This window comes from Arvicola amphibius, chromosome 12, assembly GCF_903992535.2.
Source record: "Arvicola amphibius chromosome 12, mArvAmp1.2, whole genome shotgun sequence".
NCBI lineage: Eukaryota > Metazoa > Chordata > Mammalia > Rodentia > Cricetidae > Arvicola > Arvicola amphibius.
The window spans coordinates 85,119,236-85,146,869 of record NC_052058.2 but is presented as its reverse complement, the minus strand read 5'-3'; the positions used below and the strand labels follow the sequence as shown (position 1 = coordinate 85,146,869).

The 27,634-nt window shown below is 42.2% G+C and overlaps 1 protein-coding gene across 6 annotated transcripts in view; it reads right to left on the bottom strand.

Annotated features, from left to right (window-relative positions):
* Nucleotides 1-22,633, bottom strand: part of Ppp1r12b (protein phosphatase 1 regulatory subunit 12B) — a 215,516-nt gene extending 192,883 nt beyond the window's left edge. For all 6 annotated transcript variants that reach the window (XM_038348745.2, XM_038348737.2, XM_038348746.1 and 3 more), the window contains exon 1: nt 22,209-22,633. In XM_038348745.2, coding sequence (XP_038204673.1) covers nt 22,209-22,499 — 291 coding nt within the window. In that variant the 5' untranslated portion in view covers nt 22,500-22,633. The remainder of the gene's footprint in view (nt 1-22,208) is intronic.
* Nucleotides 22,634-27,634: the final 5,001 nt, after the last annotated feature.

The window sequence follows — 27,634 nt, the reverse complement described above, 5'->3', positions numbered from 1 at the left end:
TATAACCTCCCATATAAATAATTACTTAACAATATAAAAAAAATTGAGCTGAACGTATGGTTCAGTGGGTAAATGTGCTTGCCGCTAAGCCTGATGACTCAAGTCAGTAAACACATCTATAAACCTAGCACATGGGAGGTTGGGGCAGGAACATCACCAAAAGTCTGAGGTCAGTGTGGGCTACTTTATCTAAGCCAGGGCTGCAATAACAAGACTGTCTAAAAGGACTTCTGCTCCTCATTCTAAAGACAGTCACATCTTTCTAAGGCTGTGCCATATTCATCCCTACCACATAATGGTGAAGGTCAATTTGTTCATCCCTACCACATAATAGTGAAGGTCAATTTGAATGGGGTTAGCCATATTGGACATCTAATCATCAGAACTGTTTCAACTCCATCAAAGGAGATACTGTCACCATCGATGACACCATATTTGACCTACTACATAGTCTACCTGTTCTAGTATAGTGACACACAGCAAGCTCCATGACACAGTCAAAGCTAAAACTAAAAAGCTTGTTATCAATGGGAAGGCCATCTCTACCTTCCAAGAACGTCAAATGGGGTAATGGTGGTGCCAAGTATGTTGTGGAGTTTACTTATGTACTAAGTTTTATGTTAACTTGACACAAGCTAGAGTCATCTAAAAGGAGGGAACCTCAATTAAGAAAATGCCCTCATAAGATCAGGGTACAGGCAAGTCTGTAGGGCATTTTCTTAATTAGTGATCGATGGGGGAGCCCATTGTAGGTAGTACCACCTTAGGATGTTGATCCTAGGTTCTAAAAGAAAGCAGGTTGAGCAAACCATGAGGTACGCTGTAAGCAAGTAAGCAGCATTCCTCCATGGCCTCTGCATCACCTCCTGCTTCCAGGATTCTTCCCTGTTTGAGTTCCTGTCCTGACTGCCTTCGATGATGAATGGTGATATGAAAATGAAAGCAAAATAAACCCTTTCCTTCCCAAATTCCTTTTGGTCATTTTGTTTCATCACTGCAATATAATCCCTAAGACAACTGACATTTTACCTACATGGTAAAGGTCAGGGCTATGTGAAGTGTGGAAGCAACAGGGTTGTAATTCTACCCCTGTTGCCCATATTCCCATATATGTAATGAGCATGAAGCACAAAAGTTAGGACAACTCATTCAAGATTGTCATCAATGTCTCCTGTACCACCAACTGTTTAGCTCCCAGGGCCAACATCATCCATGACAACTTTGGCATCATGGAAGGATACCTGACAACAGTCCATGCCATCACTGCTACCTTGAAGATGGTGAAAGACCACTAAGGGAAAATGGAATGATAATCACGGAGCTACCCTAAACATCATCTCTGCATCCACTTCCACAGTCAAGGTTGAGGGCAAACTAATCCCAGTGCTGAACTGGAAGCTCATAATAATGGCTTCCAAGTTCCCGCCCACTGTATGTCCATCATGGATCTGACCTGCCACTTGAGGACAGCTACCAATTATGATATCAAAAGACAGTGAAGCAGGCATTGGAGGGTCCCCCAAAGGGCAAACTGTGTCCTAAAACTTAAATAACACCCACTCTTATACTTTTGATCCTAGGGCTGACACTGCCCTCAATGACTACTTTGCCAAGCTCATTCCAATGACAACAAATTTGGCTACAGCAACAGGGTGATGGACCACATTGTCCTCATGGCCTCCGAGAAGTAAAAGTCCTGAACTACCCAACCCAGAAGTAGAGGCCCTGTGCTGGTGGAGAATCCCTGACCCTATTTAGGCTCCAATACACTGAGCATCTCCCTTCAGTTTCCATCCCAGAACCTTGATTTATAGCTAATCAGATTTTACATATACAATTGGGTAGCCAGCTATTCAGGAAATACTGAGAGCTATGTATTGGTCTTCCTGATAAGAAATATAGGTAACAATTAAGGTAGTCCAAGAAGCCTTAAATCTAAACCCAGAGCCAATTATTTTGTATAATCAATCATTTATAAGTTTTGTGTGTGTTTCTACTTTGGACATGAATACTCATCAGAGTTCTGTAAAGCAGGATATTCCTTGTTTCTAGAATAGTGCCTGGTGTGTATTCATTGCTCAGTAAACACATTTGTAAAGAAAATGGATGAACAGCAAGTTAAACAACTGAACAAATTCTTTTTCCTTAGCTTCCAGGATACACTACCTAGTTCCTCAGCTTCCCCTCTAATCATTTTGTGGTTCCTTTTCTTATTTTAAATACATCAGTTTGCCACAGTTCAGTCTTCGGTTTGCTCTTTTTAGAGCAGAAAATTTCACCTTACAGAACTTCACTGAACAGATTCATGCAGTCTCATGGTGCACTAAGAGGTGAAAATGAGTGAGAAGTAATTCCTGCCATCAGGGACTAGGGCTGGCACGGGCAAAGTCAAGTATGAAATTCTGTACGACAGTATCATGTGTAGTTGCTGATCTAGCAGCAAGAACAATATGCTATGAGAAGGAAGACGTTCCGGCAGGGTGGACGTCACAGAAAAAGTGATACCCGAGCCTCACAGGATTAGGAAGGGTTACTAAGTACAGAAGCATAGTCCAGGCAAAGAAAACAAAATGGACAAAGAGTGCCGAGGAAATGAAATGGCAAACAGCAAATGAGCAGTGTGTGAACAGGGCTGGATGGGAGGAAAGAAACTGGTAAGAAGGCTCAAAAAGTTTCGATGCTATGTAGGAGTCAGTCTGCATGTAAGTGGGTTCAACATGCAAATCGAAATAACCTGGGGTGGTGGCAAAAAAATCAGAAATCTGGGTTCTCCTCTGGAATTGCTAAATTAGCTTTCCAGAGTTAGAGCCCAGGCACCTGTATTTCAATAAGCAGTTGCCACCAAGCCTGATGACCTGAGATCCATCCCCAGAACCCACATGGAGAAAGGAGAGAACCAACTCCCATGAGTTATCCTCTAACTTCCACACATGCACCATAGATTTACCAACCACTGCTAGATTATTTTCTTTTTGCTAGATTGTATTTTAAAGAAAAGTTACATTATTAGGTTGGCATGTTAAAAATAACTGCCTGAACATTGTAGCACAAGCTTGTAAGTCCAGCACTTGATAGAAGAAGGAAGATCAAGAATTCAAGGTCATCCCCAACTACAAAGTAAGTTTGAGACTAACCTGAGCTACACAAGACCCTGAAGTCCTGTAGCAGACTGTGGCAATGGTGCATTCATTTGTCCAACAATTTAGAAAATATCCACTGCATAACTATTAATTCACATAAACCTAACAGCCTAAACTTACAGCTAGAATGGAGACAGAAAGACAAAGAGGCATTACAAAGATATAATTCACAAGTCTTAATGGTGCAGAGGACCAGGAATTGCTGGGGGTAGGGGGAGGCCTTCACCTCCCACCTCTGCAGCCTCTGCCACCTCCATGTAAGGAGGAAAATATTGGTTTTAACTATGTCTCTATCTCTTTATTTTACCAATAAAGACTCAGGAGCCAGATGTTGGGGTAAAAAACCTGCTAACTCAGAGAGACGGAGAAAGTACCCAGCTTTTCCTCCTTTGCCCTCACCCCAGAAAGAGAGCTCTCATAGGCTGCCATGTGAAACAAACCTCTCCAACCAGACCTCCCTCTCCTCTTCTCCCTGTGCATCTCCCTAATCTCCCGACCCCCTCACTCTCTATGGTCACTTCCAGTCAACTTGTTGCTTGTTCTGCCTCTTGATCTACAGTTGATTTTATTAAAATAACATAATCTCAGGGTTCACAGTGTGATCAAATATCCCACAACAAGGGCAGGGGACTATCTGGCCATATTTTAGTTGCTGTGTTGAAATACAGAAACTACAGTGGAAAAAGGTCCTCTTGGCTCATGATCTCAGAGGCTTAAGTCAGTGATGGCTAGCTCCCTTGTTTCTGAGCTATGGTGGGGGGCATGCAGTGAATTAAGCAGCTCACTTAATAATAGGAGGTGGGAGTGGGGTAACAGAAAAAGTAGTTCCTAAACTGCTCCAAGATTCCAAGTCCTAAGCTTCCATCTTATCTTAATAGCCCATCAAAACATTAACTCATTGATGAGGTAAGAGATCCTCGTGACCCAACACTTCCCCTGACATCCTACCACACCACACACACACACACACACACACACACACACGGCATTGCCTTTGGGGAAATATTTTAGACCTAAACTATACCAGGGAACAAATTTCAGTTCAAACTTGGAAAAATAAAAGACTAAAAGATCCCTGGTGCTACTCAGACTTTCTAAGTCCAACACTTAGGAGGCTAAGGCTCAAGGGTTTATTGTCAACATGTGGCCCCATCCACCCAGATGATTTCTATGGAGTCATTCAGAGATCAGCCCTGAAATTGTCAGTTGAGAGCAAATGCCTCAAATTCAGAGTGGCTAATGATATTTCTTTTCAAGAAGAGAATGAGGACAGAAGAGCAATTAAATTGTGATGGGTAAGAATAATTTTGCTCTGGAAACACTGGGACCAAGATAAACCCAACAGGACCTCTAGTTCGGGATGTCTAGTGTGCAGCTAGAAATACTTCTGGAGTCCAGGAAAACTGTCAGGCCTAGAAAGGTCAAGGGCAGAAAGATCTGGACATCATTAGTACACAAGAGACAGATGAGGTCAGAGAGCAAGTAAGGTTACAAGTGAAGATAGAAAGTGAGAACGCAGACAGAACTCTGGGGGAAGTAGGCCATGGAAGAGGAATAGAGAAGATACTGCAGAGGGGTGATCCAGGAGGTATGGGCAGGATCTAAAAAACAAAGTTTTGCTTTATAAACCAAAGGATAAAAATTTTAATTAATAAAGGATAAAGTCAATAAAATATTAAGTGGCCAAAAGGGTAAGAACAAAGGACAATAAGGCACCGTTCTCATAGAATGGCAGGAAAGCAGGAGGCTATGCCACTCAAAGAGAAGAAGAGGAGAAAAGAAAGGTAGTCCGTAGTTTAAAAGAGAGCTAAGAGCGAGCGGTCTTCTGGCAGCTGTTTTCATTTTGGAGAAGGCAAACATTAGGGCCTGAGTTATGTCTCAGTGGCAGAGCACAGACCCAACATGCGTAAGGCCCTTGGTTCAGTCCCTGTGCTGACCAGACAACAGAAAATCAGAGCTGCTTCAACAATGGAAGGAGAAAGCTGGGGACAAAAGAATGGTGACAGAAATCTAGAGACCACTGTTTAGTATTATCCTGCAAAGACTGGTGTCAGCCGGTAAGAGAGGGAAGGAAAGAGGAATGCTATCACAGCCAGTCTGAAGGTGTGGAAGACAACCACTGAATGTCTTTTGGGGAGAAGGAACTAGACAAAAGTAGATGACTAAGTCAGCTGTTACAGGACAGAAAGTGACCGTGGTTGGAATAAGTAAATGAGTAGCAGAGTAAAAATGAGTAACAGAGCCAATGATTATAACAACCTTAGTGAATTGTAAATGAGAGCACTTTATTTTATTTAATAAAACACAGATAAGTACTTAAATTGTGCCAGACAGTGTTCTGAGCACTTCACACATTAACTCAGTTATTTCTCATAACAACTCCATCGTTTGAAATTGTTATTACCCTCAATTCACCTACAATGAAACTAAAGTACAAGATTAAGTGAACTGTACAAAACACCTAAGTGGCAGAATCAGGATTCACATCAGGTGCTACCTACCACCTGGATCTGTGCCACTCTACTGTGCTGCCTCTTAAATACAAAAGGCCATGTATGTGTTATAAAGCCAAATAGGGAACATTATAAAATTTTACCTAGCACTACTCAGAAGCTTAGGACAGCAGGACTGGCAATAGGCAGAGAAATACAATGAACCTTACAAACTCAATGAAGAGGCCGGAGGAATGGATTAGTGGTTAGAAGCACTTGCTGCTCCTCTAGAGGACCTGAGTTCTGTTGCCAGCATCCATGTCACAACCACCTTTAACTCCAGTTCCTGGTAATCTGATACCTTCTTCCGGCCTCCTCCGGCATCCACACATATGTGCCATACATTCACACAGCTGTATTGATGTGGGAGGGTCCAGCTCACTGTGAGCAGTGTTGCCCTTCCTTCTGAGCTGGCCATCCTGGGTGCTGCAGGAAAGCAGCCCAACCATGCCGGGAGCAAAACAGTAAGCAATATTCCTCCATGGCCTCCGCATCAGTTCCTGCTGTGAGTTCCTAGCCTGACTTCCCCGGATGATGGACTACAAGCTGTAGGATAAAATAAACAATTTCCTCCTCAAGGGTTTTTGGTCAAGGTGGTTTATGACAACAATGGAAACCTAATGAAGACACAGGCACAAAGAAAATATTTTTTAAAAAAACTCAATGCTGTTGAGAGTACTTATAAAATGATAAGTAGTGATGACTAACACACTGAGGACCCGGATAATTCTTATCTTCCTCTCTGCCACCCCTCTCCCCAGGATCTCAGAGGCTTGCCTTGAACTAGTGATCTTCCTGCCTCCACTTTTTGATGCTGGAACCAAGAGGCATGCAGCCACCTCACCAGAGTTGGCTGATTCTGACTTCAAAATAAAGTATTTGATCTGTATCTAATTCCATACTCTAATCGTTCGTGAGACATTAGCAGTTTGATTAACTCATAATCTTACCTCACAGTGTAAGTGCTTAAAACAAGCTTCACTCTTTCTCTACACCAGTTTCCTTCCTTGTGCTCCCTATCTGCGTTCACACTGGAGTGCAGAAAAAGCCACATGGAAAAAGGACTGTCTTTTATCCCTAACCATGTTATCTCATCCCAGTGATTTTATTTGGTCTTGTGCTGCAGAATGGATCCAGTTCATAATGCCTGCTACATAATGCACTCAGCTACATCCCCGACGTCCAATTGTGTATCTTGTTTTCCTTTCCTTAAATCAATGCACCCAACACAATCTTACCAAACAAATCCTTTAAAATACTACCCTTTACACATTACTTCACTGCTCCAAAATGCTCATTCAATGCTTATTCAATATACACTTTTTGAGAAGAGCCATTTGCCAGGAACTGGGATTTTCCAATTGAAGTCGGGCTCTTGAGAACTGTTACATTAATTTTTCAGTTTATTTATTTATAAATTGGAATGTATTTATTATTCAATTATCCTACTCAAACAACTGATCTCTTTTTCCATGTAATTTTGTCTTGTTAAAGTTTCTAAAGGAAGAAAATGTTTACATTTTTTAAATCCTCTGACACCTAAGATATGGTGTTATGCACTTAAAAAATCCTTTGTTTTCCTTGACCAACAATTTCCCTGCATTCAAATGTGAGTCTTGGTGTGTGTATCAGTGTGTGTATCAGTGAGTGTCAGATTGATACACAACGTGCTCTGGTTTTGTCCATTATCTTACTATAACTTCAATGACCCTATCTGTATTTTTTACTATAAATTAATAACTTCAAGCATAATTTATATTAAAAAATGATAAAAGTTAACTGTCCTTAATTGTCATGGGCTGTACTGTCTCGCTATAAAGACTTTGCTTTTGCACAGGCCCTAAGCTATACTAAGGTCTGCCCTATCTTTACTACCCTTCCCACAATTTTAGCAGTTCAGTCAATACATAGTTTCAGTTTGCGTGCACCTGACTCCAATGCTGTTACTCAGCAAACTGGCTTAATCTCAAGAACTCTCAGCAACAGCTGCTTTATTCCTCAGAGCTGCACTCCTGATGCAAACACACCCCAGAAATGCCAAGGATCCAAACTCTTCAAAATTTTTAACCAGCATTTCTACCTAGCTTGTGTTCTCCTTTTAAGTTCTTTTAGTCTTAAAACACATAAGAACATCCTATCAAAAGTGAAATTCCCTATGTGCCCCAGCTAACCAAAGTCTAACCAATAAAATCTAAAACAAGAATCAATGACTAAGAGTGGTAAAACTAGGGAAGCGAAGGTTAAGTGGGTCTCCGTAAGTTCAAGGCAACATGGTCTACAAGACAAGTTGTAGGCCAGTTAGAATTATATGGTAAAATCTGTCTCAAGAATTAAAATAAAAAGCCCAACCAATAAAAAACACCAATTATTAATAAAAAATCAAATACTTTGAAGCAAAATAAATTACAAGAATACAATATAAATACAGTTTCCAAACTAATTATTCTCTTAGTGAATCCCATATGAAATCCAATCTCAAAACAAATAAATAAATACAATTTTTTCCCAGCATGGAGGTTCATACCTATAATCCCATCACTTGGAGGCTGAGTAGAGTCAAGAAGATTGCCAAAAGCTCAAAACTAGTCTGGGACACATAATAATTTCATGAAACCCAATCTCAAAACAATTCACAGACCAACCTAGACTACAATATGAGACCCAGTCTCAAAATAAAAATAAAAACAAAACCAGGGTAATTTCAACAAATGGTATTGGGAAAGATGTATGGTCACAGATGTACAAAAGAATGAAGCTGGTACATACATACATAAAAATTAACACAAAGGCCTAAAGACCTATACAACTTTTGGTGGGGGAAACACAACTGTAAATCTTCAAGACCTTGGATTATTATATTTATTTCACTATTTTACATGTTTGAGTATTTTGCTTCCATGTATGTACATGTACCCCATGTGTGCCTGGTGCCTGCAGAGGTCAGAAGAGGGTGTCAGACTCCCTGGACCCAGAGTTACAGACAGTTATGAGCTGCCATATGGATGCTGGGAATCTTACGCAGCTCTTAAGCACTGAGCCAACTTTCCAACACTTGGATCATTTCTTAAATGACACCCAAAGCACGGGCTTGGTCTGGAGTGATGACTCAATGGGTAAGAGTGAAGCCAGTGTCCCACAGTGCCTTAAACTCCAGCTCTAAGGGGAGTGTTCCTAAAATTTCTTCCTTAGGGGAGAGACATAAACAAGGTCTACCCCTCCTCCTAAGGTCTCAACAACAAACCTAAAGTATGATTCCACCAGAGTTCACTCTGGAAAACCAATGAGTTTACTGGGCTTCCTTACAGAGCATAGGTGAGGGGTTACTTACAGGAGTGTAGTTTCTCCTTCCCAAAAAGGCAAGGCCAGAAAGTCTTTACCTAGCAGGCATGATGGTTTTCCCATAGCCACATAGATGGAAGCACTCCCCCTCCCACGCTGGCCCCTCCCAGAGGCCACATGCAGTTGGGGCAGAATTGCGTAAAACAGGTTAGTCTGAAGCAACTGGATGCTCAGATGAGGGTCTGGTGACCTTCTCTGCCCTCTGTTAGGGGAAGGAAACAGTCAACAAGCCCAGCTAGGATGCTCTTTAGCAAGACACCAACAGTTGAAATGCTGGTTGTAGTTGTTTGGCTCACAGACAGTTGTGAACAACAGGAGCCAACACCCTCTTTAGGCCTCTGTACACATGTGCACACATATGCACATATACTCACAGATATAACACAAAGCATAGGCTGAAAAAGTATGCAAATTTGTGATCATCATCAAAAGTTAAAACATTAAAGTTTTTGCTGCGGGCGCTCCTTCCGCTCCTTCAGCCAATGGCCTTTGAGATACCAGCCCACTGGGGCATGGTCTCTTTCACTTTAAAAAGCAGCAGCAGTGGGGTTGGAGAGATGGCTCAGAGGTTAAGAGCATTGCCTGCTCTTCCAAAGGTCTGAGTTCAATTCCCAGCAACCACATGTAATGGCTCACAACCATCTGTAATGATGTCTGGTGTCCTCTTCTGGACTACAGGCATACAGCAGACAAAATATTGTATACATAATAAATAAATGTTAAAAAAAAAAAAAAAAAGCAGCAACAGCCCTCGTCTGGCTCTCTTGCTTCGGACTCCTGTTCCGGTGACTAAACTCCTTTCCTGGTCGTGTAGACGGTGTTCTGTTAAGTTTTTCCCCCTCAAATAAATAACCCCTTTATAAGTCCAAACTGGTGTGGGATTGTTTGGTGCATTAAGTTTTTAAAAACATCACAGCTAATTGATGCTAATAACTAACGGGAAATCCAGGATTTAATCAGGTATGATGACTGATGCCTGTAACCCTGCAGGACACACAAGTCTAAGACAGGAAGATCAACTCTAGTCAAGGCAGACCTGGTGTACACAGTGAGTTCCAGGTCAGCCAGGGCTACATAGTGAGACCCTGTTACAAAACAAAAGCAAACACACAAATCTGAGATTTAATAAACCGGTAACCAGCATAGTTCAGGCCAACTTCAACTTATGATCTTCCTCCTACATGCTCCTCGAGAACTGGGGTTTATAGGCATGGAACACTGCAGCCAGCTAACTTTTAGAAACAGCCTTCCTAATATAATTATAAATTGATTAGAAACCAAAATGAGGGAAATCTTATTCAGAACATAAACAAAAATAACAAAATTCTAGCCAGGCAGTGGTGGTACACGCCTTTGATCCCAGCACTCGGGAGGCAGAGGCAGACAGATCTCTGTGAGTTCGAGGCCAGCCTGGTCTACAGAGCGAGTTCCAGGTCTGGCTCCATAGCTACTGAGAAACCCTGTCTCGAACCTCCCTCCCAAAAAAACTCAACTGCTACTCAAGACACAATACTTGTAGCAGACACCCTACTTGAGACACTGTGACTCTCTAGCTAACAGACTGCCAAAAGCCAGAGTTTCTTACCCAAGGAAGAGAGTTTATATCAAAGCAGGTATTGTTGCTACACATCCTGCCCCCTTCCCAGCTTCCTCCCTGGGAGTCAGAGAGCCTGGGTTCAGGATTGTTTGGTGAAATTTTCTTTCACCTTTGAAAGGTATGAGAAGAAAGTGATGGCTGGGCAGGTTAGAGCACTTACTCTACTACTCTACTCTTAGAGAGGACCAAGTCATCCACATGGGACTCCTGTCCATCAGAACTACAGTTCCAGGGAATTTAACACCATCTCTGACCTCTAAAGAAACCACACAGGCACATGGGGCACATACATACACGCAGACAAAACACTCATATATATATATACACCGACCTGGAGGCTTCATTCCTACCGGCTAGCTTTCATGGTGCTAGAAAACTCGATGCATGGCAATGGTGTGAGGGAGTTTAATATATATATATTAAATCTTTGTCAGGCATAATGGCACCTGCTGTTACTTAAAGGCCAGCCTGATCTACACAAGTTCCAGGCCAGTCAGCCAAAGCTACATAGTGAGACTCTGTCTTAAAGAAAAAATCTAAAAGAAGAGACCCCTTTTCTGGCACATGGATCCTGATTTCCTCTCTGAGCAGAAGAAACAGATAAGTAGTATGGGGGGTGGGAGAGTAAGGTAGAGAAAGGAGTATGAGGAAGGATAATTAACACTGAAGACCTTTGAAAATGCTATACAGAAGGGTTAGAGAGATGGCTGTTTTCCCAGAGGTCCTGAGTTCAATTCCCAGCAACTACATGGTGGCTCATAACCATCTGCAATGAGATCTGGTGCCCTCTTCTGGCCTGCAGACATATATGCAGGCAGAACACTATATAATAAATAAATAAATCTTTTAAAAAATGCCATACGGAAACCTGCTTTAGAACTTTCCAAAATATACACATATACAATATTTTTAAAAAAGGTTTAAAATGGAATTACCATATATTGGGGAGTGGGGAGAATAGCTACTCTCTCAGATGTTATTAGCTATCAAATAAAAAGTCCAGAGCCAGGTATGGACTACCTATTTTCAAATTGCTGACCCGCAGGGATCCTATAGCCCCACCCCCAAACATTACTGGCTACTGCCACTATTCTTGGTTACTCTCCAGAACTTGAGGATAAGACCTATTGCCTGCCTGATACAGTGGTGCATGTCTTTAATCCCAGTGCTTGAAAAGGAGAAGCATGAGCATCTCTGTGAGTTTGGGCTATACAGTGAGTCCAGGCAACCAGGACTGCATAGAGAGAAAAAACAAACAGACAAGCAAGACCCTATTGCTTGAGATGCCACCTGCTTGAGTGCAGTGCTGACCTGGAGGCTTCATTCCTACCGGCTAGCTTTCATGGTGCTAGAAAACTCGATGCATGGCAATGGTGTGAGGGAGTTTAATGGTGCGGGGGCAGTGACTGATAATAATCAATACCAGTCAACCGTAAACTCTATGAGATACGATAAACACTGGCCTGGCAAGATATGCCCCTTGCCCATTACAGTGACTGAAGCAAGATTAATAAAAACTCAGGGTCAGAAATTGGGGTTCAACCTGAAGATCTGAAAAGCAAAACAGCCAGCCACTGGCTCTTACCTCGACCTTAGACTGAAATGGCTATCCTGCCTTCCAGAATCTCAGAATGAGACTGTCTGTTGAGAGCTGTTTCTTCCCATTTTATAATCCTCTCTAGGGATGGGGTTAAAGGCGTGCACCATCATCATTAAAGGCATGCACCACCCAGTTTCTATGGCAACTAGTGTGGCTACTGGAATTAAAGGTGCATATCATTATGGCTACTGGGACTAAGGGTGCATGTTATCATAACCTGGTCTGTAAGTCTGACCAGTGGGACTGTTTTTACTCTCAGATCTTCTTTATTTATTAAAATATAATTGAAATGCCACTACAGTAACAGGATTGTTATAAGAATTACCAACCAAGCCGGGCGGTGGTGGCGCACGCCTTTAATCCCAGCACTCGGGAGGCAGAGGCAGGCGGATCTCTGAGTTCGAGGCCAGCCTGGTCTACAAGAGCTAGTTCCAGGACAGGCTCTAGAAACTACAGGGAAACCCTGTCTCGGAAAAAAAAAAAAAAAAAAAAGAATTACCAACCACTGTGATTGTAGTCCTAGCACTCAGGAGACAGAGGAAGGAGAATCATGTGTTTGAGGCCAGCCTGGGCTATGCAGAAAGACACTGCATTTAAAAAAAATCCACAATTAAATAAATAGAAGAAACGTAATACTGCTAAATACGACTTATGTCTTATTGTTATGGTTTGTGTGTTTGTGAGTGAGGTTAGAGATTGGGAGTCAAATTAGAGCCTGTACAAGTACAGTACACTACCACTGAGCTAGTAGAACCCCAGCCCCAGTGCTGCTAATTCCTTCATGGTGCATTTAAGCCTCTTACAAAGTATTCTAGATTGGTTGGGAGGAAAGAATTGGATTTAAAGCCTGCTCCATAAGATGATGAACCCCATGTCTGATACTGTTAACTGGGTCAAAATCCTATGGTTGAATAGGTCATGGGCCCTAGAGAAGAACCCAGTAGCACTACTATTCGCTAAATGGTCATAGTAATAAACTGCCCCCAAATTCTTCTTTATTATTGGTACATTTCTCAACCATGATCAGTGAAGATTCTTTTTGCAGTAGATGGCAAATAATTCAAAGATTCGGGGCTGGAGAGATGGCTCAGCAGTTAAGAGCACTGACTGCTCTTCCAGAGGACCCGGGTTCAATTCCCAGCACCCACATGGCAGCTCACAACTGTCTGAAAATGCAGTTCCACGAGATCTGACACCTTCACACCAATGAACATAAAGTTAAATAAATCATTAAAAAAAATAAAAAAATTAATTCAAAGATTCACAAATGGTTGGTGTGCAGAAAATATGAAATTATAGAGTGCTCAGCTTTAAATGGGACATCTGTATCACACACAAACACATGCACTCACACACCAAGGAACAGAGCTCATTACAGAAAAGGGAGAAGAAAGATTCTAAGAACAAAGGAAGCAAATGTCTGTAGTGAAAGGTTTTTTGCTAGACACAATAGCACAGTTGCACATATGAATTCACAATGGCTAGGATTACATGCACAAGATTTGCACAAGATCAAGCCAACCAAATCCCAGTATGGACTAGGGAGAGGGGCACTCCTGAAGTCCCACTAATAGCTAGTATGCCATCAGTGGTGGTTGACAGCTACTGAGAGAGGGAGAGTCAATTTTCTTCAGGGTAATCGGTCCTGAGCTATGCTCCAGTACACAGTCACACACCCGTGAATACAGAAGGGCTCAATGAGTATTAATTTAAAAAAGAGAGATCACATGAACTTGAGAGAAAAAGTGGAGAAGGCAGAGAGAAATGGGAATAAAGTACATGGGAAATGGGTCAAAACACATATACATTTATAAATATTAAATAAAATAGTTAATAAAAATATAATACAATTTTACAACTTCCAAATCTCCAATGTATGAAAGGAGCAATACAAATATCATTTTCTGAGTTAGTCCTGATGATATAAACCTATAATCTCAGCTACCTGTGAAGCTGAGACAGAGTAATGCAGGTTCAAGACCTGCCTGGACTACAAAGTAAATTCTAGGCAAGCCTGGGCAATTTAATGAAACTCCATCTTAAAAGAAAAGGGAGGACTGGAGACGTAGTTCAGTGAAGAGCGCTTATGTGGCATGCATAAAGCCTTAGGCTAAATCACCAATACCTCTACAAGAATTTTTTCTATATATACCATGACATAAAAGAAGAAGTAACTAGGCACCGTGGTGTATACCTGTAACTCTAAAACTTGGTAGAGGCAAGAGGATCACAAGTTCTAGGCTATATAACAAGATACTATCTTAACTAAAAAGCGGGGGAGGAGATATCAAGTTGAAATCTGAATTTTATTTTATTCTGTTTTTAAGTTTTTAAATTACATTAGTTGTATTTGTATGGGGAGACGCATACAACAGCAGACATGGGGAAGTCAGAGAACAACCTGTGGGAATCCATTCTTTCCATCCAAAGGTGGGTTGCACCTTTACCCTCTGAGCCATCTCACTAGCCCCAATTTTTTTTTTTATAAAAAGAATTTCTGGGCTGGAGAGTTGGCTCCGCAGTTAAAAGCACTGACTGCTCTTCCAAAGGACCTGGGTTCAATATCCAGCACCACACACATGGTGGCTCACATCTGTCTGTAGCTCTAGCTCCAGAGGACCAACACCCCTCATCTGGCCTCCAAAGGCACCAGACACACACATGATGCAGACATACCCATTCAGACAAAACACCCATATACATCACTTTTTAATTATGTGAAAGATTTTAATTAATGATCATTTAGGCCTGGCTTGGTTGTGCAGGCCTGTAACCCCAGGTACATGGAAGGCTGAGAGAGGAAGATTAGAAGTTTGGAAGCTCTAGTCCTGTCTAGACTACAGACTGACTTCAAGGCTAGCCTGGGCAACATAACAAGACCTTGTCGAGAGAGAGAGAGAGAGAGAAAGAGAGAGAGAGAGAGAGAGAGAGAGAGAGAGAGGTGTCAGATTTCTAATGATTCAAACACAGGAGTACATTATAGAAATAGAACAGGAAAATACTACTTTTTGAAAAAGCCTTATTGTAAAATTTACATGCTAAACAGAATCCATCATATGTCAAAGTTTTCTTTATTTAAAGGCCTTCAGCTAGGTTCAGGGATATGTGCCTATAGTTCAGGTTACTCAGAAGCTGAGGTGGGAAGGTCTCCCAAGACCAGGAGTTCCAGACTAGCCAGTGCAACATAGCAAAACCAGTCTCAAAAACAAAACCCTTGAGCCTTGGTGATCCTGTCATGAAATGGCAACAGCATATTGCAAAGCAGGACAGCCTCTGTTCTTCCCTGAAAGCCGCTGCACTCGTGATTATGGTCCGTTTCAGTGTCTGCTAAGCGCTCACGCTCCCCAGGTGCTGACTTAACGCGCATTGATGAAGCACAGGCGCTCTCTAGTAGGTGATCTGAACCTCAACAGCTGGACTGCAGCTTGGCCACTCTTCACAATCACTGTCCATTACCCCGAGTGATTTATAATGAGGTGAGTCGTTCTTCCACCCTCATTTTTCATGTTATTTACTGTCAAGGCAGTCTCAATGTGGGGAAGAAAAATCAATATGAAGCAACTCATAAAACTGAAGCTTCATACATGAGACACTAACACGGTCTGTCTGAGCATATTAAAATCCTATCTCACACTTTTGTCACCACCAGCTTTGTCTTCCATTTTTTTCAAGACAGGGTTTCTTTGTGCAGCTTTGGAGCCTGTCCTGGAACTAATTCTTGTAGACCAGACTGACCTCGAGCTCATAGAGAGCCACCTGCCTCTGCTCTCCTGTGCACTGGGATTAAAGGCGTGTGCCAACACCATGGGGCCTGTCACCACCAACTTTAAACAAACAAACAAACAAAAATCTTAAATGTTGCCAAGAAGTTAAAAAAAGAAAAATCATAAATTGCCTCGAAATGACTACACATAAATAGGGCACAGCTCCTAAACCAAACAATGCACTGTAAAATCCATTCAGTTAGAAAAGCAGATTTTTCCTTAACCTCAAAGAGCATAAGAAACCAGCCAACCCAATCTCCATATGAATGCTCCAAATGTCAGCTCCATTTCGGAGACAAGCCCATCACTTGCCCACACTTGGCTGCCTAAAAGCTGCCACACTCAGTGTGGACGCTGTCCATCTTCTCCCTCAAGAGGCCGCAGGGCATGTGTCTTTCACATGCCCGAGCACCCTGCAGGTCAGCTTTCCGAGTGTTGGGGGTTTTAAGACTTTCAAGTTTCTTTTCGCTACTTTGTGGAGCATGGACTAGTGCTTGTCATGAGGCCAAGAAATCTTTTTTTTTTTTAGATTTTATTTTATGTGTTTGAGTGTTTTGTCTGTGTACCACATACAAGCTTGGTGTCCATAGTGGTCAGAAGAGGGTGTCGGACCCCCTCGAACTGGAGTTATAGATGTTTGTGAGCCACCATGTGGGTCCTGGGAACTGAACCTAGGTCCTCTGGAAGAGCAGCCAGTGCTCTCCACAGCTAAGTCATCTCTCCAGTCCTAAGAAATCACATTGTTGAACTGGAATTTTGAACAATGTTTCAAAATAAGAGGAACAGACCAGACTGACCACAGGTCGGGGCAGAGCACTTGCAAAGCAAACAGAAGGCCCTAATGAAGAAAGCCGTGGACAGACAGGTATTAGAACACAGCAGAGAAACTGTGCTCCGCTGTCGGCATCGTCACACCGCACATATGTCCTACACGAAACTCTTGGCCATCACATAAAGCCTTTCAACAGTCATATACTACACCTCAATTAGCTACTTTATTCACAATTCTTACAGAATAGTTTTCATATTTATTGTGATGTGAACTCTCATGTGAACATACATGTGAGTGGAGTTCAGAGACAGCTGTGAGAGTCAGTGCTCTCCTTACCCATGTGTGTTCTTGCTGCTCTCTTGGCAGCAAGCACCTGTACACACTGGGCCATTTTGCTAGCCCATTTTTTTAAGGCTTTTTATTATGGGATACTTAAAAATACAAAAATAGAATGGTTTGATGAGTCTTAAATAATTAATTCAACACTAAACTTGTCCCTTTCATAAGTCCCTCAACCCAACCCAATATAGATCTTTTATAGCCAATTACAGACCTCATATAATTCTATTTACAAGTATTTCACTTTGCAAATTGCAAATATCTCTAAGAAATATATATTAAGCAATCACAATTTCAATAGTTTATCCAAATATCAAATGAGAGCGGACAGTGTGTGTGGGGGCGTGTTTACCATAGGACAAAGAGGAGTGAGAGTGGATGCCCCAAGAGTCTCCTGATTAAAAGCATAAAATGGGCAATAGTGTTCAATTTTCTTTGTTCTCAAAATTTTAAAATAAATTTTGTAGAGTCAGCCCAGTAGTGGCACATGCCTTTAATCCCAGCACTCTTGAGGCAGACCCAGGCGGATCTCTGTGAGTTCATGGCCAGGCTGGTCTACAAACCAAGCTCCAGGACAGCCAGGGCTACAAAGAGAAACCCTGTCTCGAACAAAGCAAACTAATAAGTTTATCAGAATCATGTTCCAAGCAAGACTCATATCTGTTGGCATGTATCTTAGGATTCTCATGGGTTATGATTCCTCTAGGGAGGAAGGACTGAACTGCGAGGTAATAATAGTGTGGTGTTCATAATAGTGGAAGTTATACACCCATGGCAGAACTCTCAACCAAAGGGTGAATGTTACAACCTATATAATCTTAGGACAGACAAGGTGAAACACACCTATAATCCTAGAAGTCAAGAGGCTGAATTAGGACGATAGCAAGTTCAAGATCAACCTAAATCATATGATGAAATTCTGAAAATGTTTATAGCAATTTGGAAATAACCTGAATTTCATAACACACACACACATACACACACACACACACACACACACACGCACACACGTGCACATACACAAATAAAAAATGTTTAAAAAATAAATAATAAAAGTGAAAATAACCAACCAATAGATATGGTGCCATATGCCTATAATCTCAGCACTTGTGATGTGGAGTCAGGAGGCTGAGTATTTCAGTTCATCCTCGCTACAAACTAAGTTCTAGACTAGCCTGGACTATGTGAGACTGTCTCTGAGAGGGGAGGGGAGGGGAAGCAAAGGAGAGGAGGTTCAAGGAGATGTGGTTCAGCAGGTAAAAGCAGTTGCCCAACAAGCCTGATGATCTGAATTTGATCCCTGAAATCCAAGGTAGAAGAAGAGAACCAACTCCTGCTCTCGTCTGACCTTATACACCAAGCTATGGCACTTCTGTATACACACACGTGCACACACTCACACACACACACAGAGGGGGGGGAAGGTAAGGGAGAAGGGGGAAAGAGAGAGAAATAAAAAGAAAGGAAGGGAGAGAAAGAAGGAAGAGGGGTAGAGAGAGAAAGAATATGAATAAAAAGAAGAGCAAAGAGATATTTGGCCAGGGAACAAATACAAATAAGAGTCAATTCCATGTGCACTTCAAAACAACAGAAGAGCCGGGCGGTGGTGGCGCACGCCTTTAATCCCAGCACTCGGGAGGCAGAGGCAGGCGGATCTCTGTGAGTTCGAGACCAGCCTGGTCTACAAGAGCTAGTTCCAGGACAGGCTCCAAAGCCACAGAGAAACCCTGTCTCGAAAAAACAAAAACAAAAACAAAAACAAAACAACAGAAGAAAAAATCCAGTGTTCAAATCTGACTGGTGTACAGAGGCATGGAAACTTGGGACTAATACTCACAGGGCAAGGGACCAGGTGCCCAACATAGCCTGGTGCATCATAGTAAACAGTGCCACACGTACACTATTGAAATGATGTGGGATGGATGACAGCTCTACAACACAACCCTGAAAGAGCCAACAGGATTTTCCAAATCCCATACTGCCATGGGTCAGACACTAAGCAGTTAATTCAATAATGGAGGTGAGGTGTAAGACACTTCGCAGATGGTTATGAGGGGAATAGTTGGTAACTGGAATGAAAGAGAAGGGACTAAAAGACAAGCTTTATGTTTACATATAAATTAGCACATCAAATAAACTCTTTTATATTGAACTGAATATACAGTCATCTTAGTCTTCCCCATCTCCCACTGAATATAAATTATAAATTGTTTGACCTTCTTCCTCTCATCTGCCCCATTCTTCATGTCTCTTCCACAGAAATAAGCAATTTTAACTTCTCTAAAGTTACATGGTCACCTGAAGCAGTTCTAAAATGCACAGGTAAGCCAGGCAGTAGAAAAGAAACATATAAACCAGTAAGTTGTTTGACTTGACATCAAATTTTTGAATAGATTACTCTTTACCTGAATTTACCTAGTATTGAGTATATGCATTCAATTCAACGGCTAGGCCTGAAAATATGAAGGAATTTTTCTATTACATTCGTAGATAAAAAAAATATTTCATAGCTTTCATCCCCTTCCTTTCCTACTTCAAGAAATTACTGAATGTAAAGAGTGCAACTAATACACAGTGCACTCACATCCAGGCTGTTAGCCAAGAGAGGAGGGGCACCAAGGCAGCCAGTTTCTTGATAAAGGCAGACAGAACTGAAAGGGGAGGGTCTATCATGAGTGACAGACAGAACTGAAAGGGAGAGTCTATCATGAGTGACAGACAGAACTGAAAGGGGAGGGTCTATCATGAGTGACAGACAGAACTGAAAGGGAGGGTCTATCATGAGTGACAGACAGAACTGAAAGGGAGAGTCTATCATGAGTGACAGACAGAACTGAAAGGGAGGGTCTATCATGAGTGACAGACAGAACTGAAAGGGAGGGTCTATCATGAGTGACAGACAGAACTGAAAGGGAGGGTCTATCATGAGTGACAGACAACTGAAAGGGAGGGTCTATCATGAGTGACAGACAACTGAAAGAGGAGGGTCTATGAGGAAGAGACAGAACTGGAAGGAAGGGTCTATTATGAGTGACTTCCCAGAGTAATATTCAAATGTATGGGAAGGACTAAACTTAGCTAGTAGAGTCATTTTAAAAGAAACGAGGCTCAGCTGGTAAACATCCTTGTTGAGCAAGCCTGCCAACTGAGCTCCATCTCCTGAACCCTGAACTCACAATGGAAGGAGAAAACTTAAGCTGTCCTTTCAACTCCACACACACAGGATGGCACCCACACACCTGCACTCATACACACACACAAACACACACACTAACCAAAATAAAAACAATCAACAAAGTTACAGAGTTATACTAAAAATAATAATAGTACTTAACATAAAGGTGGAGAATGATTGAAGAAGACATCCAGCTGACCTCTGCCCTTCACAAGTATGGAGATTCACCCTTCCAGAGAGTTCAAAGGTTTAGTTTAAATCTTATTTAAAGTTGAATGTAGTTCTCTTAATTTCTACCACAGTTTATATCTAGTTCCTTATTCGGGGGGCCATGGGGCTTGTGATTCAAATCTGAAAAATCAATACTCACAGGCAACTGCTCTCCTTCCTAGCTTTTCACACACACACACACACACACACACACACACACACACACACACACACACACACACTTCACAGGCAACTGCTTTTTTCCCTAGCTTTTCACACACACACACACACCTTCTCTTGGTTTCCGTTTCCTCTGTAGAGTGGGAGTCACATTATTACCAACTATACCCATTGCAGAAGAACACTACCAAGACTTACATGAGGGAAGACACGTGAAATCATTTTAAACAGCAGAGTATATATAAGCACTGGTTGTTATATATAATACTTTAGGTAGGGTGCTGAGCAAAACAGGATAGAGAGGAGAATTTCCTTCCACATGAGAGCAATAAGAACAATTTTAAGGTATTAGCTAAATATATTTAAGGAGGGGCTTAATGTAAACTTGAATTATTATTTAAAAATGAATTCTTATGTGAACACATTCACTTTGAACAGAAAGAAAGAGAAAAGAAAGAAGAGCTGGGAATGTAGCTCTATTGGTAGAGTTCTTGTTTAGCATGCAAAAGGCCTAGGCTTCATCCTCAGCACTGCAAAGACCAGGCAGTCCCAGCCCTGGGAATATAGGGACAGAAGGATCAGAAGTTTAAGGCCATCGTCACCTACATGGAGAGTTCTAAATCAACCTGAACGACATGAGATTTTGTGTTCAAGGGGGAGGAAAAAAGGAAGGAAGGAAAAAGGAAGAATAAGTGGGTGCCCAGCTCTCAGCTCACCAAAATAACCGATGAAGTTCAACTGGGGAGAGAGGGTGGAGTTATGACAGTCAGTATACAGAGAATATTGTTGCATAAGTGAGAGAAATCAAGGCGTTATTATCAAACTCTCAGATTACCTGAAATCCATATATATGTGTATATGTATATAAAGAAATGACTATATATATATTGTTGTTGTTTAAGATAATCATTTCTATAGAGGGCTTCAGAAATAAAACTGAAAGTCTATTCCATAAGTTCCAGACAGAAATAATTCTGTCCCTGCCAGAAGTAACACTGCTGCAAAGAAATTGAGACACCCATAACAATGAGGTCAAGGGTGTTCTAAGGGTGGCCTGGAGAAGTCACAAATCACATCAGCACATCAGCAAAACAAGTGGCGTTTCAGAGGAGCCGCCCGTCTTAACCCCCTCCTGAGATTTCTCTTTAACTGTCCTAAGACGTTTTGATAACTGGGCCATACAAATAGAAAGTTGAGCTTCTGAAAAGGTTATCAGGCTAACGACACCAAGTGTAAGCGTAAGCGTAAGCGTGAGCGACGTGATATACAGGCGGGAGACAGAAGCAAAGAGGACTAATCTATAGAGATAACACCAAGGACCAAAACATCAGTCACCATGACAACCCAATAGGTGGAGGGAAATACAAACACCGACCAGTCACCTGGGTGATACCAGTCCTTCGGGTAAAGACCCTAACTCTGGGGTCTGAAAAAGATTTGTGGAGTGGGAGGAAGTGTCCAAGAATGTACATGAGTTGACTGAAGTAGCATGGTCTCTGCAGGAGGGCTCTACGGTGACACTAAAATACTTCAGGTGGGGTAGTCGAAGGGTCACAGGCTTGCAAGCAAAAGACCCAGCAGACCGAAGTGGGAGTCCTACCTGGTGCAGGGCTGTCAAACCGTCCACGTTGACAGTGTTGATGTCCGCACCTCTTGCCAGAAGCTTTTTCACCTCGTCCGTGTCCCCGCTGGAGCAAGCAGCCAAAAAGACTGCACCATCCTCGAAGCGGACCCTGGGGCTCCCGCGTCTTGTCTGCAGCTGCCGCCCCGAGCCCTGTCGCTCCGCGGACTCCTGCTCTGTCAGAGAGCCCCTCCAGCGCCGCAGCTGCTCAGCCCGCCGCGCTCGCGCCGACTCTGCCCGCTTCCCTCCCAGGTGCTCCAGCTCCGCCATGGCTCGAGCCTCCGCAGCTGCTGACAAAACTACCACCACCAGAATGCTGGTAGCCTTGAGTGGCGGCCACCGCCTCCCTCGGAGGGCTTCAGCCGGGAAATGAAGGCGGAGGCCCCCGCACCGCCATCTTTACTCCTCCAGCTACTAGCACCGCCCACTCACTCCTTTAGCTTCAGCACGCAGGCGCTGCTCAAGCCCCGCGTCATCACGGGACTTGTAGTAAGAAACCTGGCTTAAGGGCACGTTGTGGCCCTATGGGAACTACATATCCCTAGGTGCATTAGAAATCAGTCAAAGACAAGCACGCTTCTCTGCTGCTGATCCCAGGACTTGTACCTTTACCCTGAAGTGGCAACTGTCTTCTCCGCCCGCCCCAGCAGCAACCTCTTTCTCTAGGCATTTTGGGAATCGTAGTTTATTATTGTTGTGACCACTAACTAAACTTAGCTCCCTTAATTAATTTTTCCCTAAACACTTGTAGAGTGAAAAAGCAGCCGTAATTAACCTTATTTTCTATAAGGGAGGACTAAACATAAAGTACCAGAAGAACTAGAATTCATGTCCTGGTTTAACATCTAGTTTTATTAAAATGTATTAGTTGTGAATGTACATGGGGGAAAACATGCATACACATACAATATTATAGTTTTACTTAAAGTATTTTCAATATGACATTTGTTGCAGATCCATAAAGATTCCTGAGTGGTTGAAATTTTCCATCGAAAATTTGAAAATTATTAGATCATTATAAAGAGAAGCTGTGTTATGCAAGTGTAACATATGAACACTTGCCCACTTCTCATTTTCTATTGTAATAAACAATCATATGTTGAAGAAATAAGCTTGTCTAAGCAGCTCACATCTATAATACTAAGAAGGCTGACATATGATTGCCAGTAGTTCTGGGGCAGCCTAGACTATATAGTTAGCTCAAGGTCAGCCTGGGCTAAAGAGTGAGACTTTGTCTCAAATCCCCCCCCAAAAAAAAAGAGGGGGAGGGAAGAAAAATGGAAGGGAGAGAGAAGAAGAGGGAGGGAGGAAGAAAGGGAGGGAAGAGTAGTACTGACTTGTACTCTCAGCTCTTGGGAAGTTCAGGCAGCAAAGGGGTTCAAGGTCATCCTTGCCTTCCTAGGCAACCCCAGGTCAGCCTGAACTATATAACACTTCGTCTCAATAAAACAAAAACTTTTTTTAAAGGTTTCTTTTATGTGTATGTATGTGCCTGTAGGTATGTGCTGGCCCTGGGAGGCCAGAAGAGGGCATCAGATCCCTGGAACTGGAGTTACAGATGGTTGTGAGCTGTCTGATGTAGGTGCTGGGAACCCAAACTGAGCCCTCTGCAAGAGCAACGCTCACTCTGAATCACTAGCCCGTCTCTCCAGAGCTCCATTTTCTTCTTCTAGCGACTTTTTGTTTGCTTTTTAAACTTTAACTTTATTTCATGCGCATTGGTATATGTCAGATTCTCTTGAACTAGAGTTACAGACACCTGTGAGTTGCCATGTGGTTGCTGGGAATTGAACCCCGGGTCCTCTGGAGGAGCAGTCAGTGCTCTTAACCAATGAGCCATCTCACCAGCTCCCAAAAACGTTTCTTTTAAGTAATGAGATTTTATTGGTAATTTTTCAACATGGAACTTCTTCTCATTGATATTTGAAATTGCTCAAAGTTCCTAAAGAGAACTCTGCCTAAAGAAAAAAAGAGAAATTGATATCAAAATAAGGTAGGAGCCGGACATGATGACATGAACCTATAATCTTAGAGGATCCAAGAGTCTGAGGGCAGCCTAAGCTACTGAAGGAGACTGTCTCAAATACAAACAAGCAGATAAATCAGGAAAGCTTACCTAACCATCAGCTCGGCTCTCTCTGTGGTCCTCCTGCACTGTTTAAATGTTATGTTCCTAGTAAATGACAGCTACGCAGCTTTGTTTTTCAGTATCGCTGTATATTGTGCCAGCTTCTCAAAAGAACTTTAAAGGTGAGATAGAATTTCAGGGACAAATAATGTTACACTTTGAGGGACTGTATTCTGTTTTGTTTTGTCTGAGATGGAGTCTTGTTTACTCAACCTGGTCAAAATGAGTGTGGAATACTGATCCTTCTGACCACCTTCCAGATTTGGCCATGTTCTTTGTTCTTTTTGCATTCTCTATTCTCTCTCTCTCTCTCTCTCTCTCTCTCTCTCTCTCTCTCTCTCTCTCTTTCTCTTTGTGTGTGTGTGTGTGTGTGTGTGTGTGTTCTTTCATTCTTTCTTATTTTTGTTTTTTGAGACAGGTTCTCTATAGCTCAAGCCATCGAGATATTAGGCTTGCTTCAAGCCCATGTTTTCCCTCCTGCTTCATCCTGCCAAGTATCAGTAATGAGCCATCATCTACATATATGCTTGAACTTCAGCAAGAATTCAATCTCGGGGCTGGGGATGTACCTGATTTCATGCACAAAGTCCTGTACTGTATAAAAACCAGGTGAGGTCACAAACATTCGCCTGTAGTTCCAGTACTCGGGAAGTGGGGACAGATGGGTCAGAAGTTCAAAGTGATCTTTATGTAGGTGATTTTACCTAGGGCAAAAGAGACCCTGTTTCAAAAATAAATAAATAAATAGATAGATAAATAAATAAATAAATAAATAAGCAAACAAATAAGCCTCCATGGTAGGAGGTTCCAGAAAACAGAAAGAATGCTGAATAGTACTTTCTTATATAACTGTTGTATTTGTGTTTTTCTGATTTTTTTCTTGTGAGGGTAGCACTTCCTTTGGAGACTTTTGTTTTTTGTTTTTTGTTTGTTTGTTTTTGTTTTTTTCGAGACAGGGTTTCTCTGTAGCTTTGGAGCCTGTCCTGAAGCTAGCTCTTGTAGACCAAGCTGGCCTCAAACTCACAGAGATCCACCTGCCTCTGCCTCCCTAGTGCTGGGATTAAAGGCGTGCACCACCACCGCCGGGCTCTTTAGAGTCTTTTACAGGAAGCAGCAAATGCTTAATTCTTTAGATAATTAAAGTGCATACTTACCTAATTAGTGAGAAATTGTAACAGGGCCCCAGACCTTAGCACAACTGACTCCAGGATGGATGTTCCATTCGGGCTGTAACGCTCAGCATGCAGACAGTACCTAACCTTACAAAACTAAAACTGGCTTGATCCATCAAAGTCCGTAGTTCTGGGAAAGCCTCTAGATGGGCCTTGCTTGTTTGCATCTGTAGTTCCATTTCTGACTAGCTGTTCTTCTTAACTGAAGTATATCAACCCAGAACACGGTTTTTGTGCTTCAAAGCTCATCCTGAGAAAGTCTCAGTGCTATTCTGGAATTCCCAATGCCCAGTGTAGTCAACAGCCGGCTGGCTAATAAAGGCTTTCTATTGGCTTAAACCCATGTCCAAACAGTCTTCTCTGGTGAATACACCACAATGAATCCTCCAGCTATGTGATTGCTAAAAGTAAGAATAATCATTAACATCTTAATTAAACTACATCAGTCAAAAATTATACCACAAAACACCCATCTTCCTATAATTTGAAAAGTTTTTGCTCATTAAAATTAAAGCTATGCAAGTCCCACCCCCGCCAAAACATCTTCACCAACCAAAACTTCTTTAGAATAAACCTATGCGACCAACTCATTAGACAAGTTGGACAGGTTAAATTTCCTAAATAAATACTCTAAAAATATTTTTAAAGATTTATTTACTTATCTGCATGAGTATCTTCACACAACTGTGTACAAGTACACACCAAGACCAGAAGAAGGCACCAGTTCCCTGGGCCCTGGAGCTATACTGTCTGCTGGACCCCAGCTTGATAAATAGGTGCTGGGATCCGAACTCAGGTCTTCATGATTGAATAGCAAGTGCCCTCCCCTGCTGAGATGTCTCTCTAGCTCCCTAATAAAACATTTGTAACTACAAGTCCAAACAAACAATTTTATGTACAAACAAAATACATTTTTTATATTTTCAAAATAACTGGTTCTGGAAAATGGCTCATTGGGTAAGAGTACTTGCTCTGCAAGCTTGAGGACCTGAGTTCAAGTCCCCAGCACCGACATGAAAAGCCACAGCTGATTGTACCTATAGCCCCAGCATCGGGAAATACATGGTGAGTCTCAAGAGCTGGCAGGCCAGTCAACCGGTTCTGTGAGAGACCCCGTCTCCCGGCAATAAGGTGTAGAAAACAGAGGAGGATCCCCAACCTCCTGCACTCCATGTGAGCGACATGGGTGCACATACTTACCCGCACACTTGAATGTACCCCATATATACACCACACACTCATACCACACAGCACACTCATTCACTAAATAAGTATAACTGGGCCAACTCAGATGTCATCGTGTAAAACAAATACATTTTTATCGAGCAATCATTTTCCATAGTCACACTTGAATTGTAACATTAGATTAATTTTAAAAAGATAATGACACGCTGGCCACAACATGTGCTTATAATCCTAACTTAGAAGATACAGGTAAGAGGATCAAGAGTTCAAGTGTAGCTTCAGCTACATAATTTGGTACCAGCTTGAGCAATATGAAACCCTACCTCAAAAACAAAATAAAAGAATAGTGATAATACTTGTACAGGAGGATTGTTATGAGTTAGAGGTCAGCCTGACATTCAGAATGGGGATCTTGCCTCAAAAATCCTAATAGGGCCAGATGTGGTAGTACATGCCTTTAAACCCAGGGCTTGGTAGGCAAAGGCAGGTGGATTTCTATGAGTTGGATGCCAGCCCAGTCTAAATAGCTAGCCCCAGTCCAACCAGGGCTGCTTAGTGAGACTCTGTCTCAAAAAAGGAAAAAAAATCCTATATTAATTAGTTAAAAAAAAATAACACTTAGGGCAATCGTTCAGGCCTCTGTTCCCATCAGTAACATACCTCCCTCTGGTGGACAAATGGAGACTGTACAGCTAGAAAGGAGCCCTCTGCCTTTCCCCCTCCTTTCTTTTGTCTAAACTACTATTGATCCTTCCCACAAACTCAATATAGTTTGTGATTTTTCTTCTTGTCTTTTTTTGGGGGGGGGGGTTGGTTTTTTGAGACAGAGTTTCTTTGTGCAGCTTTGGTGCCTGTTCTAGAACTAACTCACTCTGTAGACCAGGTTGGCCTTGAACTCACAGAGATCCACCTGTCTTTGC